This window comes from Eschrichtius robustus, chromosome 10 (genome assembly GCF_028021215.1).
Source record: "Eschrichtius robustus isolate mEscRob2 chromosome 10, mEscRob2.pri, whole genome shotgun sequence".
Taxonomy (NCBI): Eukaryota; Metazoa; Chordata; class Mammalia; order Artiodactyla; family Eschrichtiidae; genus Eschrichtius; species Eschrichtius robustus.
Genome location: NC_090833.1, coordinates 7,858,162 through 7,878,308, shown reverse-complemented (window position 1 = coordinate 7,878,308; position 20,147 = coordinate 7,858,162). Strand labels below are relative to the sequence as shown.

The following is a 20,147-nucleotide window of genomic DNA, read 5'->3' as shown; positions in this document are numbered from 1 at the left end:
AAGTGAGAATCTCTGCTTAGCAGGACTGCTCAACTGTTGAACAGAAACTCCTGAGAACCAGCCCTCCCTGGGGCATTATCCTGATTCCAGCTGAGTTTGTCTTCCAGTCTCTGAGCCAAAGATCTGAACCTTCAGAAAATATCAGAATCACCCAGAGAACTTGTTTACCATGCATATTCTTAGAGCTCTCCCTCCAGGAGTCTCGTCTAGGTTTTAGATGAGGCCAGGGATTGGTTATATTAAAAACACCCCATGTAATTCTCATCCAGAGTTTGAGGCACTGCCCTAAACCAGGGATAGGCAGCCTTTTCCGGAAAGGGCCAGAGAGTAAATACTTTTGGCTTGTGGGCCAGATGCTCTGTCACAACTACTTAACTCTGCTATTGTAGCAGAAAAACAGCCAGACATTAAGCAGAAGAAGGGATATGGCTGTGTTCCAGTAAAACTTTATTTACAAAGACAGGTGGGGGGGCCGGATTTGACCTGTGAGCCTCTGCTCTCTGCCAGCCCCTATCTCTTCTATACATAACCAGTGAAGACACAGACATGTATATCAAAAAAAGTGATATTTCTTTAATTTAAAATTATGATCTGGAAAGAACCAGTCAGTTGAAGCGATCCAAGCTTCCTCTTTATACCCAGTTGGAACAGACACAATACTGGCTCAGATTGCCAACCCCAGAGAAAAACCAAACCAAGCTGCAAACCCTCAGGAAGTCCCCGAAGCTACCCTGATGAGGCCATCAGGCTCCATGGAGGGAGGGCACCCGGGCTGCCAGGGGCTGCTGCTTTCCAGCCACACTGAGAAGACCTTTCCTTCCGCCACCCAACTCCCTCACCAGCCTGATTCCTCTCCACTGCTCTGTAGCTGGCACTGCACATGTCCGCCGCAGAGAGGATGGTGGTAAAGCAGTCACCTCCCAACCATCTTTGGGGGCATCTTCCCGTAATTGCAACAGTGGAGCCGAGTGATTCTTAACGTGCCCAGAAGGGCAGCACCTTTGTTGTTTAGCTGAGATCTGGAGCCTTGAGTTGTAACCATCGGTCACGTGTGGCCAAGGCCTCGGCAGCAAAATGGCAAACTTGGGAAATGATCGGGAAAGATGCAAGGGTCTTGGTAATTGATGGCGATTCTGAAAATGAAACAGACAAATGCCATCTGGGTAAAGTCCTTACAAATGGGGAGGAATCATCAAGACAGAACAGGGAACACCACCTCCTTCGGCACTCCGAGGTCGGTCTGCTCTTCCCCGAGCACGGAAGTCCAAGGTCCCACTTCTTAGGTCAGTTTCAACTCTCCCACTGCATACATTCAGGGCCAATCAGGCCTTCAGAGTCACCTAACCAGTCAGTGGGAGTCTCACAAGAACACAAGGCGCCGAATACTGTGAGAAGGGAGTCCAGGGTGTGACGCTGAGCAGGCTGTTTTCTGCACTGAGTTTTGGAAATGCACAGTCAGTAGAGAGGAAAGGAGGCAGGGCGTGGCCAGAGCTGCCCTCGGAAGCCTTCCCAGAGGGGTTCATGGACAGAATAAATACAACTGGCTTGCAGCAAGCCTTCTGGAAGAAGCCAACAGGTCGCCTCAGACCCACTGCAGTGGGGCAGTAAGTAAAATTTACAGCACCCAAAGCCTGATGCTTGACCTGAGTCAAAAGCTGTTGGGACAAACCACCAAAGGGCTGCCCGGGGACGCAGTGGAAGACCAGATGGCGGCCAAGCTGTCCCCACCACACACAGAACTCCTGAGCCCGACGGGCTGCAGCCTGGGTGTCCTGCAGGGGCAGCCCAGGGCACTAACAGGGCCCCTGCTGTGTCCGGGTGCAGTGGGGTGGGGGGACAGCACGGCACTAACTGGAGTCCCCTGAGAACTGAGGCACAGTGAGAAGGAGAAAAGGGTGGGGTTTCCTCCTCAGGCCCAGCTGTCACTCTGCCTCCCAAGGGGAGGAAGAAGATATTTTTGTGCTACTGCCAGCACCACTGATGTTATCTTACTCCAAAGGATGGCACCTGGGCGGGGGGCGGGTATTTCCGCACAGACCCCCAAGCTGTGAGATGGTCCCCAGTGAGGGCCGACAGATGTCCTAGTCCAAGTCTGGGTCATGTCACAAGCTCTGGCTCATGACAACATGGGTCCCATCACCAGCACCTGACCCCCACCTATCCAATCTTCAGGTTCTTAGCAGGACAGCTCAAGGGGTAGGGGGAAGAGAGTTTGGGTCCCAGGAACCCAACAAATTCTTCTTCCCAGTCTCCTTCATTTCTCAGAGACAGTGGACCCCTAAATGTCTATCAAACTGGGAGCCGTCCACGTGGCCAGGCCTAGACTGAGGCCAACCACACAAGCCACTTACAAGACCACGTGGTGTCATCCATTCACAGCGAAGGCTGGCTCGACCCCTGCCCTCACTGGATGATGCTGTCTGGCTGCCCATTCTGGGCCACCTGTCCAGGGTCGGAGGCAGTGGTGGGGTTGGGCATGTTACTCTGCAGGTAGCGGCGGAAATCTTTGATCATGGGCCGGAGGACCTGGATGAGGACACTCAGGGCCGCCTGGGTGCCCTCCATGGCCTGAGCCTGGCGCTCTTGGGCACAGGCCTGCACCTCCTGGGAGCGACGGATCATCTGTAGCAAGTCATTCTGCTGCTCCAGGTGCTGGGCAATCTCCTTCACATGCAGGTTGGTGACCCGCTGCTCCTGGATCAGCTTGGCTGAGTTGAGGGCTATGCGGCTCTTGAGCGCCTGCGGCTTGACTGAGGTGTCGGCATGCTGGGCCATCATCTCCACGGGGGCCTCCGCTGGCAGGGGTGGGGGGGCCTCGGCCGTGCAGTACTCTACCACTCCCTCCTCCAGCGTGTGATAGGCAGTCTCTGCGGGGACTGTGGGGAAGAAAGAGCAAAGGCAGTGGCAGGTCACCTTCTAGCAAGAGTGAGGCTGGCCATGTGGGGTGGGGAGGAGGCCATTAAGCCCTCCCCTGGCTTTATAGCCTTTCATATATAAATCTAGAATCTAAGGGGTTTAGAATCTTAATTTACTTAATAACCAAAGGGCCAGCCCCAGATCTGGCAAAAGCAAAGATGCTAATAGTAAGACTAGCAAAAAATGTAGAGCACCTACTATGTGCTAACCCTTTGCACTCATTAGCTCCATGAATCCTCATAATGACACCAAGAGGTAGATACCGTCACATTCATTTCCAGAGAGAAGGAGGTAGACTCAGAAACATGGAATGACTTGCCTAAGGTCAGCTGATTCATCAGGTCCAGGAAGTAATGCAGGTCTCCCCCCAATACCAGAGTCCAGTGTGTTCATAATCACCCCACTGAGCTGCTTCTGGCTAATAAAGGCAGGGCCACATGCTCCCCAAAGTGCCCCACTGGTCCAGCCTCCTTCAGTGCTTTCTTGACTTCCATGTCTTTTACGGCCAAGCAGAAAAGGAGGTGGGAGTGGGAAGGCAGTAGCTAAAGTGCCCAATAAATGCCTCCCTGTCTCCTTGACCACCTTGGTCAATGGAATACCTAAAGGTCCTTCCTCTTCCAGAACAGCAACTGATTTAGACCAGTGTTTGATCCCCTTTCCCACCTCCATATCCTTGAGAAATATGACACTGTGGGGTTATGGCACTCACACACACACACCCAATGCCCCCAAGCCCCATTGAGAATCACTGATCGAAACAGTTCCCAGCCCATCACAGAGAGCACTTAACAGTCATTGCTGCAAACCTTTATCTGAACTAAAAAGTCCAACCAACCAGTTTCGTTGTCATTCATAGCCGAGAACCTTTGAAGCCATTCTAGCTGGACTGTTTGGGCCTCCAAGCATGTGGAAAAGGTCAGTCTTCTCCACCCTTTAATGTCAACATCCACTGTGTGCCCCCAACCCCACCAGGAAGCCCCCTTTCTCTTCTGAGTCCTTAGGTTCTCCCAACTGACAGGGCAGTTATTCATATATTCGTCTTATCTGTCCTACTAGAATATAACCGGCCTATCTCTTAAACACCTTGGTAATCCCAGTGCCGAGCCCAGGGTTTGGCACAGAATTGCCCTAATGGTTGATGAGCGAACAGAAGGGTAGATTAACACCTGGAACCATGAGGTTCCTCAGCAGTGCCTGATGAATGTTCATCACCACACTGAAAACCAGAATGTCTTTGTCCAGAATCGATGTCCACCTACCTATTCATTCAACAAATATGTCCTGACTGCCTACTAGGTGCTAGGCCCTGTGTTAAGTCCTGTGGAGATATAAACATGGTCTCTGTCTTCAAGGACCACAAAGTTCAGTCATGGACATGAATGGTGGCAAAACAGTAGAGAGCAAGCCAGCCCGTCAGAAGTCCAGACTGCGTGCTGAGGAAGTCCCAGAGAGAACAGGATCACTTCTGTCTGGGGATCTCTTGGAAGGCCTCATGGTCTTCCAAGACTCCCATCTGACCTTTGACCCTTGGCAGCCAACCTTCCCTGGGCTGCCCCAGCTCTTGCTGGCCCTTCCCATTTAGGCACGCCAGACTGGGTGGGAGAGGTCACTCACTCTGTGTCAGGGTGACCGTGGCTGCGGCTGCAGTAGCCGTGGGTCCAAGGGCCACGGGGTGGATCTCTGTGGTACTGGGCAGGCTGATGATGGTGGCCTCACCCAGCAGGTTGCAGATGCGCTGTTGCATGGGGGTGAGCAGTACGGGGGCTACAGCTGGGCCACCAGCGCCACTGCCACCACCTGTCCCAGGCCCACCAGCTCCGTCTTCCTCAGTGGGCCCTGGGGCCTCGCCACCCTCCACAGCCGCCCGGACCTGGGCAACCTTGCGACGGACCTCGGTCTTGAGGTCAGACCACTTCTTCTTGACCTCAGGCAGCTCCCTGCGGCAGGTGGCCACGGCATTGACCCTTCTCAGGATGCCATGCCATGCCGCGCTCTTGGCAGCCAGAGGGACCCCAGCGTTGAAGTGGTTCACCAGCAGGTGCTTCTTCAGTTCCAGCTCCTCCACGATGATCTCCACCTCTCGCTCAGAAAAGTTCATCTTCCTTTTCTTGGCTGGGACGGCCATGGCCTCTCCCCACCTTGCTTTTTAAAGAAACTATAATTCCCTAACTGCCCCAATTCCCCTTCTCGCCTTCCTCAGCCTCGCTCCTCACCCCCCCCCACCCCCCCCCCCCCACAGGGGATAGGCCGGCCTTGTCCAAGGCCAATTACCAGGCCTTTGATAACCCCCCTTGCTACGCAAAGTGCGTAGGGCCCAGCCCCGACCGGCCCAGCTGCTGCCAGCCAGCTGCGTAATGGCTTCCTGAATCTGCCTCTTCCGCCGGGATGTGCGGAGATCCGCCCACTTCCCCTCTTCCCGCCTCCCAGCCCTTCTCCGGGGGGACCCGCCCTCCCAGTTGGTCGCGGCTCAGATATCACGTCGATCACTGGTTCTTTCGATCTGTCGCTCAGCTAAAGAGCATGCCTACTTACTGGAATTGGCCTGATCATTGGTCTAAAGGTGTGTCTGTCGCTACAGAGCGCTCCACCCAACCTAGCCTTTACTCACTTCCATTGGAAAGTCGTCCTGTCGTTCAATCATCAGTATTACGACTTTTACGCCGTTAAATTCAGCTATTTTATTGGTGGTTTTAGAGAGTTAGATTACCAAAACCCGGCTTCCTGAGGATTCCTAGTGCTTTTGGTCTTGAGCCGTTAGCCATTTAATTTTCAGTTCCACCCAATGGCGCAAACTCTGCCTTGCAACCGCAGCTCACAGTTGCTCCTCACGCAAATCCTACTTCCCACCGGAGATTGCGATCTCTCCTTACACGACGGCCCCTCCCATCCTTACGATTTCGCCGTCTAAACAGCGTTTCTCAATGGAAATAGGACACGGGGCCTTCCGCCTGCCAATCACATGACTTCTGCCTATCGCACCGTAATTTCCTCTCTCCGGCCCGGCTCAGCCAATCCCCGCCTCCCTCAGTTTGAATGGCCGCAGGCTGAGCCGGGATCGCCCCGCCCTCTCCATTGATTCGGGTAGTTAAGGGCTGCGTGGGCAGTCCTCGGTGGAAGGTTCCGCCCCTCCGGGTGGCTCTCCGGGTCTGTGACTGGTCGGCGTCGTGCCTGGGGGCGCGGCCATCCAGGCGGCGCGCGGCGGGGCGGGGCTCCCGGAAGCTGACCGTCCCGCCAGCTTGCCGGCACTTCGGAGCCCGCGCTAGTGGACTGAGGACACTGGCGTGTCTTCCGTGCTCTCCCCGCCGGCCCGTCACCCCTGCCTCACGCCCGATGGTGAGCAGTGTGTTGTGCCGCTGCGTGGCTTCCCCGCCGCCGGACGCCGCCGCCACCGCCTCGTCGTCCGCCTCATCGCCGGCGTCCGTGGACCCTTGCGGCGGCGCCGTCTGCGGGGGCCCGGACCACCGGCTGCGCCTTTGGAGCCTTTTCCAGACTCTCGACGTCAACCGCGACGGCGGCCTGTGTGTCAACGACCTGGCCGTGGGACTTCGGCGCCTGGGACTGCACCGCACAGAGGGCGAGCTCCAGGTGGGCAACACGCACCGTCCGCATGGGCGGGGAGGGGACCCCTTCGCGCCCCCGCACCTCCGGGAGGTCCAGGTGACAGGCCTGGTCTGCACGACCGGCTTCTTTGGCAGTACCTTGGAGCTTGGCAGGCTTGGTGGACGGCCTCTCGGACTGGCTGGGACCTCCTGAGTGACAGACGGACACCCCATTTATGCCCTGTGGGGAGTAGAGCTCCTTCTTGGCCTCTGTGGGCGCTTGGGCCAGGAGGAAAGGCTCTCCCTGGGTACAGGTGGGCACCTGCTGGGCATTCTGATGATAGAAAAGCCCCTTTTTGCTGGGGCTTTCCCCAAAGTAGAAGGCCAAGTCTCAAGAGTCCGGCTTATGTCACCTTCTGACCTCAGGACTAAGCTTTGATGCTCCCCTCTACCCATCATTAATGGTTTCATCCATCCTCCTCCAGGAGCACCCCTCCCTCCCCTCTCGTTTCCATGCCAGTGGTGGGCCCTGATCTGGTTCCTCTCAGAAGCATGTGGGAGTTGGAAGAAATGGGAACTGAGGTTTCAGGCAGATCATGACATGTGGGTGGTGAGAACTGACAGTTCTCATGGGTTAGACTCATCCCCATTGACATGCCTATCCAGAAAATGGGATCGTGATCTCTTACAGGGTTGCAGATTAGAATGAAAGAATCTAGGGGGAAATTCTTTGTAAAAGTGAAAGTGTGGCCCACCTAGGAGGGGATTTTGTTCCCCTTGTCCTGGAGTGGGCACCTGGCCAAGGGGGAAGAGGGGACAGAGATGTGCTGTCCTTTGTGTATAAAAACCTCAAGCAGAGGCTGTTTCTTCCCTTTCTGTCTCTCATGGTATGTTTTCCTATCTGACTTTGTAGCTGTAGCTGACCTTTTCCAAGTATTTTATTTATTGTGGCTTAGCCTGATTTATAACCTGGAGGAAGACTACTGAGTATTTTAAGTAAATTGTTTCTCTTCTAAGTTAGTTCCTTTGGTCCATTTGTACATACCACAGTTACAGAATCTCATAGCTAAGTGTGAAAAAAATTTTTGGTAAAACGGCAGTGAGTTAAACCGATTAGTTTGTTGGGTAGGTGTACATAAAATTTTTAACTCATGTCCAGAATATCTTGGATCAACATCCAAGCTATTTAACCTACTTAGGATAAGCCTAGGAAGACCAAGGTTAACACTGGGCAAGGTAGAATCATTGGGTTAAGTCCAACAGGCTTAGAGACAAGTTTTTTTTTAAATCTTTTCAAGTGAGTTTTACACAAAATGGTGTTGTGAGCTGGATATTTTCCAGTCCGTAACTGATGAATAAGTCACTTGGGAAGATAGGATGGCTAAACTCAGAGGGTCTGTGTCTTATGGGCTTAGGGAGGTGTGGGCCTAGGAGTTTCTGCTTTTATGAACCTACCCACCTGGCATATGCCACCAGGCGCATCGAGGGCTCTTGGCTACAGGGGTGTATTCAGTGTTTATACCATGCTTTGTGCCTCACCTGGAGTCACAGTGTTTTTTCAGTTCATGGCACATCTGATATTGATCCTAATCCATTTTTTGGGCAGTAAATTTCTAAGGGCAAATGAGGAGAAAGTGATCATTTTTCTTTCCAGTATTGAAAGGAAACCTTTTAGATTAACCAAAGGGAGCCTAGCCCGTCAGGGTCACATTAGCTCTAAAATCATTAACTCTGTGACTTAAGTTCTATCATCTGAAACAATTCTTTTTCATCCTTTCAGTGTATGGCTTTAGTGTGGACTACTTCTACTTTCAGCTTATGAATGTGAAATTATACGGCTTTGAGAGATTGGGAATGATCCATTTTATTTGTTTTATTACCTGTGGCGGAGCACAGGCTAGTCTGTGGCGAATGGTTTAAGTATTAGAGAGAGAACCTGCCTTTTTGTGAATAGCTGGGCAACAGGAAGACACCCTGCCTCATGAACCCCATACCACTTCCTGTTGCCATAGTATCAGTATTAGCTACATGCAGAAAAAGTAGTGCTGCAGTTTTGCAGAAGTAGCAAAGGCAAAAGAGAATTTGGGGGCCCTTCAGTTCAAAATGGGTTATCTGCCATGGGAATAGGCATTGGAAAACACAACATCAAACTTCGGTAGCTGCTTCACGTAACCCACAGGACCAGTCTGAGGAGCTAGGGTTTGCACAGGGATCAGCTGTGCGGGCTTATCAGTGGGTGATGGGTGAACCAAGGCCTTGTGACTACACAAAGCCTCCCACTAGCTAACCACCACTGGGTCAAGTTTTCTTTAGAAAAGAACCAGCGATTTTTGGCATCTGCCTTTGTTTCAGAAGAAATTGGGACAGTCGAGAAAAATTTACTTAAAATGGCAGTGGGCAGAGAAACCAATGGCAGCCAGCCAGAGAAATTTTCTTTGTAAAGGGCATGTGAGCAAGAAGCCTGTCCTGGGACAAAAGAAGGGAAGAGTTTATTAAGGACAGAAAAAAGATGATGACAACAGTAGCAACTTTAGGAGATGAGACTTCAGCTAGAGCTAATTATAGCATTGCCTACTTAAGGCATTTTCATGTGACCAAACAAAATCTCTGTCTGAAAACAAATTTAAAACATAGGTTAGAACTCAGGCAGCCAATTAGGGAAAGAACACAAGCTGTGTTACATGTCGGCAGTTGTTCCTTCAGCTGAGGCTTGTGGGGCTCTCCTAAGGGGCTGGTGTTTGATGCAGGTGAGGATTCTAGAAGATGGAGGGGTTGAGGTTGCATATGCGCCATCTAGTTTGAGCCTCACAAACTGGGCTTTGGGGAGAACTTGAGGAGCAATCCTTTTAGAACCACATCAGTTATTCCCAAAATAGGTTTCAGGATTATCCAGAGATTATCCTGTCAAAAATGAGAATCTGCCCTGCCCTACTTCTCTCCTTGACCAGAGCAGTGTATAGGAGGCAGTCTCTGTTGACCTGAAATAATCGAATGGAAGGTCATTAATATCAAGTTGGTATTGCTTAATCAGACAGTACTGTTGAACTCTATACCTTTTCAGTGTTTGGCCATTTGTGGGGCAGGTATTTGCATAAGTAGCTGGACTTAGGTAAGACAGTCTACAGAAAAAGAGCCTTTTCCGTAGAAAAGGGGCAGGCGTAATTTGGTATAATAGAATGACACATTAGAAAAAGAAAAATGCTCTTTGCAGACTGGATGGAGTTCACATATTAAACTGATTGTGTTGTATTGTAAAATTCCTGGCTTGGAGGAATTATCATCAAGTCAACTAGAGGATATTTTAAAAAAATTAGTTGATATCTGGACTTCCCTGGTGGTCCAGTGGGTAAGACTCCACACTCCCAATGCAGGGGGCCCGGGTTCGATCCCTGGTTAGGGAACTAGATCCCGCATGCATGCCGCAACTGAAAGATCCCGCATACTGCAACTAAGAAGTCTGCATGCCACAACTAAGAATCCCTCATGCCGCAACGAGGATCCCGCGTGCTGCAACTAAGACCCGGTGCAACCAAAATAACTAATAAATATTTTTTTTAAAAATTAGTTGATATCTGGAAAGGTGGAGCCAAGTACCCTGATCCTAAGACTGAGTAATAAATAAGAATATACCAGAGTGGGCCTGGTCTGGACCTTCAGTGGATGAATTCCTTTGATGTTCAAAGAGCCATCAATTGTTGAAGCCTCACAGAAACCACGGGGGAATGAGAAGAACAAATATTTTGCTGGTATTCATTTCTAGTCCAGCTGAGTACACAGCCGCGGGATGAATTCAGTGAACAAAACTGTACTCAGAGAGGACTAGTCTCATTAAACTAAATCTGAGCAGACTTTTCATTTGTTAACCATTTCTTCTACCAGTGTGAATTTGGCAGAACCGAAGAATTTAGTCTCGGACGGGTCACTGACCATCATAGGCCAGCCTCCCACCCAGTGTGGGAGGCATTCCTCCTGTGGCATCCTTCACAGAGGGTCACCCAGCCCATTCCTTTGTGGACCTAGTCGGGGCCCTTGTGAGTTCTTTCTTAGATCAGACTGAAGTCCGTCTGCTTGCATCTGCTACCCATTTGCCCCAAGGGTACCTTCAGGAACAGCCCAGAAACGTGATCCAAGGGTCCTTGAGAACAGCTGTCTTATCTGAAAACAGCTATCCTCCTGTGATCTCTGCTGCTGCTCAAAGCGGTAGATTTCACCATGCACTTCTTCCATGGTATGCTGTCCACACTCCATGGTCCCTTCCCTGAGGCAGTGTGCCCTGGAGTTAAGACTACAGATTTTCCCTGGAAACATTACACGAAGTGTAGGAAGCCAGTCACAAAAGACCGTATATATTACATGATCCATTTTCTATGAAAGTTCAGAATAGGGAAAGCTGTAGAGACAGAAAGTAGATTAATGGTTGCCTTGGCCTGGGAGCAGAGGGGAACGGAGACCTAGGAAGGGGATAACTAATAATTGGTCTGGGGTTTCTTTTTTTGGGGAGGGGTTCTTTTTTTTTTTAAATTTATTTATTTTATTTATTTATTTTCGGCCGTGTTGGGTCTTCGTTACTGCGTGCGGGCTTTCTCTAGTTGCGGTGAGCGGGGGGCTGCCCTTCATTGCGGTGCGTGGGCTTCTCATCGTGGTGGCTTCTCTTGTTGCGGAGCACAGGCTCTAGGCACGCGGGCTTCAGTAGTTGTGGCGCACAGGCTTAGTTGCTCCGCGGCATGTGGGATCTTCCCGGACCAGGGCTCGAACCCGTGTCCCCTGCATTGGCAGGCGGATTCTTAACCACTGTGCCACCAGGGAAGCCCAAGGGTTCTTTTTGAGGTGATGAAAATGGTCTAAAATTGACCATGGTAGTGGTTGCACGTATCTATGAATATACTAAAAGCCATCAAATTGTACACTCAAATGGGTGATTTGTATGGTATGCAAGTTATATCTCAGTAAGACTTCTTTAAATAACCCAGTACAGGCTTTGTGGTATAAACCTGGGTTCAAGTATTGTCTGTGCTGCTTGCGAGCTGTGTGACCTTGAGCAAGTTACCCAACCTCTCCAAGTCTTATCAGCCTCCTTATCCTGGTGGTAGGAATACCTACTTCAGTGGGTTTTTGTGGGATTGAATTAGAAGAAGTACATAAAGAACCTGGGACACGGTTCAATGCAAAGTGACTTTTTCCCCCATCGAGTCTGAAAATAAGATGCCCACAGTTGGTCATATCCTCTACATTTTTTTCTTAGGTTGCTAAGGTGAAAAGTGGACTAGAAAGAAGGAGAAGGTCTGGGGGATGTGGGTAATAAAGGGTGTGTCAGTAATAAAGGGTGTGTCAGTAATAAAGGGTGTGTAGCACCCAGGGAGAGCACAGTCTCCTGTCAGCTGACAGGGCTGCGGAAAGCCTGGGCCCTATAGCTTTTAGGAAGATTAAAACAGAAAAAAAAAAAAGAAAAGAAAAGGAAACCCCAGTGGCAGGAGATTTCTAAGAAGTGGTCATGTCACTCTACACCCAATGATGTCTTTGGCCCAAATGTTTCCCTGGATGGAAATGGGCCCCCTTGAGCACCGCTTTTGTCAGCCTGTTGCCCGTTTCATGAGCCATAGATGGTCTTTTCTCAAATATGGAGTTCACTTTGAGGTTGTGAAAATGGAAGCTTCAAGTAGAGATTAATTAAAACCTTTGGAGATTATGTCACTCACCTCGTTAGTGTGTAGAAGTGGGCCTGAGGCTGGTTGAAAGCAAAGGCAGTGGCAGAACCCAGGATTTGGACTCTGCCCAATTTAGCTCAACATACGCTGCCTCCTTCCTTCCGTGGCTGGAGGTACTTAACTAATCCTTAAAAGTTTGAGGCCTGGGCTTCCCTGGTGGCGCAGTGGTTAAGAGTCCACCTGCCAATGCAGGGGACATGGGTTTGATCCCTGGCCCGGGAAGATCCCACATGCCATGGAACAACTAAGCCCGTGCGCCACAATTACTGAAGCCTGCGTGCCTAGAGCCCGTGCTGCACAACAAGAGAAGCCACGACAATGAGAAGTCCATGCACTGCAACGAAGAGTAGCCCCTGCTCACCGCAAAAAAAAGAAAAGGCCGCGCACAGCAACGAAGCCCCAACACAGCCAAAAAAAATTAAAAATAAAAATAAATAATAATAATAATATAAAAACTTTGAGACCTTTATTTTCACAGTTTGTGACAAGGAAGTATCTGTGCCATGACACCAGCTGAGCGTTTTAAGACCCCCATGGTGCTCAGGAAACAGGGCCTGAAATGATAGGTATGTTCTGGGCTATAAAAGACTCAACACAATACCTAAAAAAAGAATTTGTTGTCTTAAAGTGCGCCTTCCTTTAAAATAAATGAATTACAAAGGTAGGACAGAAGGAGCTTCTTATCTGCTTTAAACTCTTGGCCGGGAAGCTTGAAAAGGAGGTGAGTCATGGCTTATTTTCCCAGGGTCCAGGGGAAACTGGAGCCAGTGGCTGTCCCTGTTTCTGCTGCTGCTTTGTGAAGCTTTCCACATTCCATCTACCCCTGGCCTCGTGCCTCCTTTCCTCCAGCCCTCCCTCCTCCTGGGCTGGAGTCTGATGTGACTCTTCTTACCAAACACAGGGAAAACCACCTCCATTGTGTGAGAAAACTCGCAAAAAAAAAAAAAAAAAAAAAAATTGAAATGCCAGTGATGGAAGAAAAGGGGGAAAAAAGGGCAGAGAATGGTTTAGATCACCCATAATAAGCACAAAGTGTTGAATCCTTGTCTTTGGTATGACACAGTTGAAGAGTCCTGTTGGTTAAAACCAACCCGCTACTGTGTCCACCTTCACCATCCTGTTCTGTTGGCCTTTCCCCACCGTTGCTTCTGATTAAATGACTTGTCCAGGGTCTTACAGAAGCAGTACAGGGAGAGATTACATTCTTATAAAAGCCTTTAGTGATGCATTTATGGACGTGGTTAACTTTTTTCCTTTTTTCCTTTATGTCTTGGATGTATTTTTTTTTTGCTAGAGTCTCTTCTTTAACCTATATAAGCAGTAAAAATAGGATCTGGTAAATAGATCTACAGCTAAAAAAATGCCTTTTCTGAATTGTTTCTAAGTGCTGACGATATAAACCAGTCATTCTTACACGGAATTCTCCCAGCTGCCCTTCACACCCTGAGCAGCTCTGATGTATATTTGCTGAAGGCAGCTGTCCATCCGGTGGGCTTCATGCCTGTGTCTGGGCTCTTCTCTCTGAGGTCCTCCCCCAAGACAGAGTAAGCAGCTGGTGACAGCTCCATTCTCACTCATTCAGATGATCTCAGTTTTAGAGTGCGATCCTGAAATCAGCTTTAAGAAACCACAAACATTTAGTGTTGCTTTAATAAAAAATCTGCTAGTTTGCCTTTTCACGTGGGAGCAGAGAAAGAGCGAATAAGGAAAGCGTGGCTGCCACAAGTAGGCTGAACATGTACCAGTGGTTTGGCTCCCACTGGTCAATTTTGGGTTGGTTGGGAAATTCTGATCATTTAAGGTGATTGGGTGTTTACATGCCGGCCTCGATACCATATTCTCCCCCTGCCCCCCTTGGCATCTATCTAATCTGAAAGGAGAATCAGGCTCCTATAAGAGCAGAAAAAGAAGAGAAATTATGCTGTGTTTCTACGCGGTCTCTTGTTTCTACAGATCTTTAACTTACGTGCTACATCTCAAAATCCTATACTTAAAATCAGGTTAATTTTGTACACCCCTAACTTTCTTTTATTTTTTTAAAATTTATTTATTTAATTTATTTATTATTTTGGGCTGCCTTTGGTCTTCGTTGCTGCACGCGAGCTTTCTCTAGCTGTGGCGAGTGGGGGCTCCTCTTCGTCGCGGTGCGTTGGCTTCTCATTGCAGTGGCTTCTCTTGTTGCAGAGCACGGGCTCTAGGCGCACGGGCTTCAGTAGTTGTGGCACGCAGGCTTCAGTAGTTGTGGCTCGCGGGCTCTAGAGCACAGGCTCAGTAGCTGTGGCTCACGGGCTTAGTTGCTCCGTGGCATGTGGGATCTTCCCAGGCCAGGGCTCGAACCTCTGTTCCCTGCATTGGCAGGCGGATTCTTAACCCCTGCGCCACCAGGGAAGCCCCTAACTTTCTTTTAGAGAAAAGAAAAAGACATCTTTGTTAGCGGGCATTGATCTTGAACTTGGGACCTCAATGGAGACTGGCTTTTCACCAGGAATAAATAAGCGTCCAAGAGACTGTTTTCTCTGTGGGGCACTTCTCTTTTCCACAGTCACAGGAGTCCCCTTCAGGGAGTTTTGGCCAAAGCTAGATTTTCTGGGTTTACTTCCTAAAATGGAAATAGATTAGGGGATTTCACCTTTTTCATTACTGCAGTTTTGTCGTCTTCAGTGCCAAATGAGGCTGGTGCCTGGTTCCTCTTCATTGTCTAATTGTGGGCTGAGTCGAGGGCATGAGGCTGTTTAATAGTCCTGCCTGACATCCTGAAACCCCTGCTGCCATGGGACGGCACAGGACAGCACCCAGGATCTAAGTGTTTAAATTCTCCAGTTGACTCATTTCAGAGGATAGTCAGCTGCCACAGTGGTGCCTTTGAAATAACAAATCGTTACTACCAACGTATAAAGATATCCTTCAAACTCTTTTGCTCCTGTACCATCCGGAAAGGATTTTATTTTTTTCTTTCATGCTTTTTTTTTTTTTTTTTAAATATTTATTTATTTATTTATTTGGCTGCTTCGGGTGTTCGTTGCGGCACACAGGATCTTTGTTGCGGCGCGCGGGCTTAGTTGCCCCACAGCATGTGGGATCTTAGTTCCCCGACCAGGGATCGGACACGTGTCCCCTGCGTTGGAAGGCAGTTTCTCAACCACTGAACCATCAGGGAAGTCCCCGAAAAGGATTTTAAAAAACAGTGTACCCCGTTGCACGTTAAGTTGACATCTAAAAATTTTTGTCATAAGTTTAATAGCTTCAGAGGATATAATTTCTGGCATACTGTGTATCTGCCTTAAATGTTTTAGTTTGTTGGTTTTGGTTTTGATCGAAACCTTAGAGTTTTGCAGATTTGACTCATGCAATTTATGGAAAATGCCTTCCATATAACCTATTGGCCAAGCCAGTCTTCATTTTCAAATCAAATCCATTTGGCTCTCTGTCAAATAAAATCTGACTTCATTTTTCAGTTAAAAAAGAAAGTCTTAGTGGTCTTCCCTTTGACAACATCTCTTCTGAATGCTAATTGTAATTCTAAGATAGATAGATGGGTAGTAGGTAGTGAAACTTGTAAACAACGGACATGGGGAGAGCTCTCTGCCCTGTTATAAGATGCCCTCGGGACTCTCCAGTTGTCCTTCTGTGTGATGTCCCAGGGGCTTTTATACCCTGGGCAATTCATCAGGATAATTTGGAATGGGTTCCCGCCGGGGGTTCATTCCATTAGAATTTGTTTTCTCTGAAAAGTACGGGAGATCCTGTGACACAGTTTTATCCCCAAGTCTCTATTTTCTAGATTCTTGGAAGAGCGGGTTGCTTCTGCAGGTGATTACCCTCAGCTTAACCAGGTTCTGTGGATGTTTATAAATCTGCAGTTACTGGAGGGTTATACTTGCCAGCCCTGTCTCTGGATATGGGTGGTCCCTCATACCCAAGAAAGTTAAGTGAGGTGGAGTTGTATTATAGTAATAGCAAAAGAAACTAATGATCTCTACCAGATATTGGTGGTTTAGGCAATGCTGTGGTGTAAGGAAAGAGATGTACTGCGTTAACCCACAAGGAAATCAAAGGTGCTTTAAAATAAAAATATTGGCAAAGTATGCAAATTGAACAGATTTTCATTGATCGCTGTCTTAAGTGCTGGTCAAGGGAGATTTTAGGATAAATAAGGCCTGGTCTCTTCCTCGTCTAGTTATTATTTCTTTTCTTCTGCTGAGTTTGGGTTTAATTTGTTCTTTTCTGGTTTCTTGTGGTGGAAACTGAGGTCATTGATTTGATACCTCTCTTTTCTGATGTAGGTATTCCCTTCTAAGTCCTGCTCTGGCTGCATCCCACAAGTTTTGCTGTGTTGTGGTTTCACACCATTCAAAATACTTTCTAATTTCTCTTTTGATTTCTTCTTTGACACATGGATGATTTAGAATTGTGTTATTTCGTCTCTAAATATTTAGGAATTTCCCAGATACCTTTCTGTCATTGATTTCTAGGTTAATTTCCACTGTGGTCAAAAAACATTTTTTGACAAATGTACAAGTTGAATCCTTTTAAATTTAATGAGGCTTGTTTTATGGGCCAGAATATGTTCTGTGTGTACTTGAAAAGAATGTGCTTTCTAGTCTTGTTCGGTGAGGTGTTTTATAAAGACCAGTTAGGTCAAGTTGGTAGATAGCTAGTGTCGTTACAGTCTTCCATGTCTTCACTGATTTTCTGCCTACTTGTTCCACCATTTACTGAGATGAGGGTGTTAAGATCTGACTATAATTGTGGATTTGTCTCCTTTTCCTTGCAGTTCTGTTGGGTTTTGCTTCCAGTATTTTGAAGCTCTGTAATGTGGTCCAAAAACATTTAGGATTGTTATGTCCATTCTTTTACTTTTAACCCACTTGTATCTTTATATTTAAAGTGTGTTTCTTATAGACAACGTATAGCTAGATCTTGCTTTTCTTATCCAACCTGACAATCTCTACCTTTGAATTGAGATGTTTAAACCATTTACATCTGTTGTTATTGATTTGGTTGGGTGTAAATCTGCCTTCTCACTGTTTGTTTTCTATGTGCGCCATCTGTTCTGTGTTCCCTTTCTCTTTCTGCCTTCTTTTGGGTCACTTGAATATTATTTATCATTCCATTTTGTCTCTTTTGTTAGCTTACTAGCTATAACTCTCTCTCTCTTTAATGGTAGCTTTCGGAATTATAGTATACATCTTTAACTTATCACAGCCTACCTCAACTGATATTATACCACTTTATAAGTAGTTTAAGAATCTTAAACAGTATGCTTTCATTTCTTTCCTCCCAGCCTTTGTGCAATGGTTCTCATACATTTTTACTTCTACGTATGTTATAAACCCACAATACATTGTTTTATTTTTGCTTTAAACTGTCACATCTCTTTTTAAAATTTATTTATTTATTTATTTTTGGCTGTGTTGGGTCTTCATTGCTGCGCGCGGGCTTTCTCTAGTTGCGGCGAGTGGGGGCTACTCTTCGTTGCGGTGCACGGGCTTCTCATTGTGGTAGCTTCTCTCGTTGCAGAGCACGGGCTCTAGGCATGCAGGCTTCAGTAGTTGTGGCATGTGGGCTCAGTAGTTGTGGCTTACAGGCTCTAGAGCGCAGGCTCAGTAGTTGCGGCTCACGGGCTTAGTTGCTCCATGGCATGTGGGACCTTCCCAGACCAGGGATCAAACTCATGTCCCCTGCATTGGCAGGCGGATTCTTAACCACTGCACCACCCGGGAAGTCCCAACTGTCACTTATCTGTGAAAGAGATTTAAATAAGAAAAAAGTTCTTTCTATCTACCCACACAATTACCATTTCTAGTGCTCTTCATTCCTTTCATTCCATTCTTCATCTGGTTATCATTTTTCTTCTGTCTGAAGGACTCCTTTAACATTTCTTTTAATGCAGATCTGCTGGTGGTAAATTCTTTCAGCTTTTGTATGTCTGAAAAGTGTTTATTTTGCCTTCCTTTTGGAAGGTATTTTTCTAGGTATAGAATTCTGGATTAACAGTTTCTGATGGAAAGCCCCCTGTCATTCTTGTTTTTGTTCTTCTGTTAGTAATGGGTCTTTTTCTCAAGGCGTTTTTAAGATTTTCCTTTATATCACTGGTTTTCAGAAATTTAACTGTGATGTGCCTGAGTATAGTTTTTTGTTTTGTTTTGATGTTTTTTATGCTTGGGGTTTGCTGAGCTTCTTGGATCTGTAGGTTTTAATAAATTTGGAAAAAATCTGGCCATTATTTCTTTAAATATTTTTTCTGTCCCCACCTCCATGAACTTCAGTTGGGCGTATATTAGTCTATTAGTAGTTCTCCCACAGCTCACTAATGCATTTTTCATTTTTTTGTATTGTTTTATTTTTTCTCTCTGTGTTTCATTTTGGAAAGTTTCTATTGCTGTGTCTTCGAGTTCATTAATCTTTTCTTCTGCATTGTCTAATCTGCTATTAAAACCATCCAGTGTGTTTTTCGTCTCAGACATTGTAGTTTTCTTCTAGAGTATCTGCAATGTCTCTATTTAACGTTCTTGATATTTCTTGAGCATGTAGGATACAGTTATGACTAGTAATATCCTTGTGTACTAATTCTATCATACATGTGATTTCTGGATCAGTTTCAATGGACTGATTTCTCTTCTCATCATGGGTCATGTTTTCCTGCTTCTTTGCATTAGGCTGTTAATTTTTTATGGGATTTTTAGCTTGGATATCTTTGTATTACTATAAATATTCTTGAGCTTTATTCTGGGATGCGGTTATTTGGAAACAGTTTGACCCTTTCTGAGCCTGCTTTTTAAAGGTTTGTTAGTCAGGCAAGGACAGCATTTAGTCTAGGGCCAGTTTTGCCCCACTATTGAGGCAAAACCCTCTGAGGAGCGTTCCTATATTATGAGGTTTTCCACTCCAGCTGGTGGGAACAGGAACTATTCTTAGCCCTGTGATGCCTTTGGCGGGTTCCTTCCCCACCCACAGGCAGTTTTCCTCATACTCACTTGCTCTGATTTTTGGGGGCCTCAGCAGAGCTCCAGAGCTTGCTCTCTGTGTAGCTCCGTCTTCTCTGGTACTCTGTCCTGCAAACTCTAGCTGTCCTGGCCTCCCAGCTCCTTCTCTTCAACATAGGGAGACTACTGGGCTCTGCTGGGTACCCACTCTCTGCACCATAGCCTGGAAACTCCAGGCAGGAAGCCTGGGCAGTTGAGGGGCTCATATGTTTAGAAATCTCAGGAATCACTGCCCTTTGTTGCCTAATGTCCAGTGTCTTGAAAACCATTCTCATATATTTTGCCTTCCTTTTGGAAGGTATTTTTCTAAGTATAAAATTCTGGATTAACAGGTTCTGATAGAAAGCCCCCTGTCATTCTTTTTGTTCTTCTGTCAGTAATGGGTCTTTTTCTTAAGGTGCTTTTAAGATTTTCCTTTTTATCACTGGGTTTCAGAAATTTAATTTGTTTTTTCAGAAATTTAAGTTGTTACAGGCAGGAAGGTGAATTGGTTCCTGTTACTCCATCTTGGCTAGAACCCCCCCCTGAGTTCATAACTCAGTTCCATGGTACAGAGTAGTCCATTAAATGAAAAGCCAGTAACCTACTCAATAAGGGGTTTATCTCACGTTTGTAGATGGGGGCCTAAAACATCACCATCTCCCCCAACTCACCAGATTTTCAGTGCCTAAAAAAGGATTAATTTTCACTAAAGGATTACTTATTTATATAGGGATTTTTGCTCTGGACTGGCTCTTCTTTAGTATTAAAACTATTTATTTCTATGAACTCACAATCATTTTCTATTTATTTATTTATTCATTCATTCATTCATGGCTGCATTGGGTCTTTGTTGCTGCGTGTGGGCTTTCTCTAGTTGCTACAAGCAGAGGCTACTCTTCGTTGCAGTGTGCGGGCTTCTCATTGCAGTGGCTTCTCTTGTTGTGGAGCACGGGCTTTAGGCGCCCAGGCTTCAGTAGTTGTGGCACACAGGCTCAGTAGTTGTGGCACACTGGCTTAGT

The 20,147-nt window shown here is 47.1% G+C and overlaps 2 protein-coding genes across 3 annotated transcripts in view; one reads left to right on the top strand and one right to left on the bottom strand.

Moving 5' to 3' along the window:
* Positions 1 to 553: 553 nt before the first annotated feature.
* Positions 554 to 5,095, bottom strand: NAIF1 (nuclear apoptosis inducing factor 1). Of its 2 annotated transcripts, XR_011075223.1 has the most exons (3): positions 4,531 to 5,095; positions 2,352 to 2,876; positions 554 to 1,133 (listed from the first exon to the last, which is right to left on the bottom strand). XR_011075223.1 is itself a non-coding variant. In XM_068553635.1 (2 exons), the coding sequence occupies exons 1-2, from the start codon at positions 5,039 to 5,041 to the stop codon at positions 2,404 to 2,406; spliced, it is 984 nt and encodes a 327-aa protein (XP_068409736.1). In that variant the 5' UTR covers positions 5,042 to 5,095; the 3' UTR covers positions 554 to 2,403. The 2 variants fall into 2 exon arrangements, 1 of the variants encoding a protein (XP_068409736.1); XM_068553635.1 differs by having other exon boundaries at positions 554 to 2,876.
* A 1,065-nt stretch (positions 5,096 to 6,160) lies between these two features.
* Positions 6,161 to 20,147, top strand: part of SLC25A25 (solute carrier family 25 member 25) — a 33,977-nt gene continuing 19,990 nt past the window's right edge. Inside the window, exon 1 of the mRNA XM_068552067.1 lies at positions 6,161 to 6,501. Within this exon, the coding sequence (XP_068408168.1) occupies positions 6,247 to 6,501 (255 nt within the window). The 5' untranslated portion in view covers positions 6,161 to 6,246. The remainder of the gene's footprint in view (positions 6,502 to 20,147) is intronic.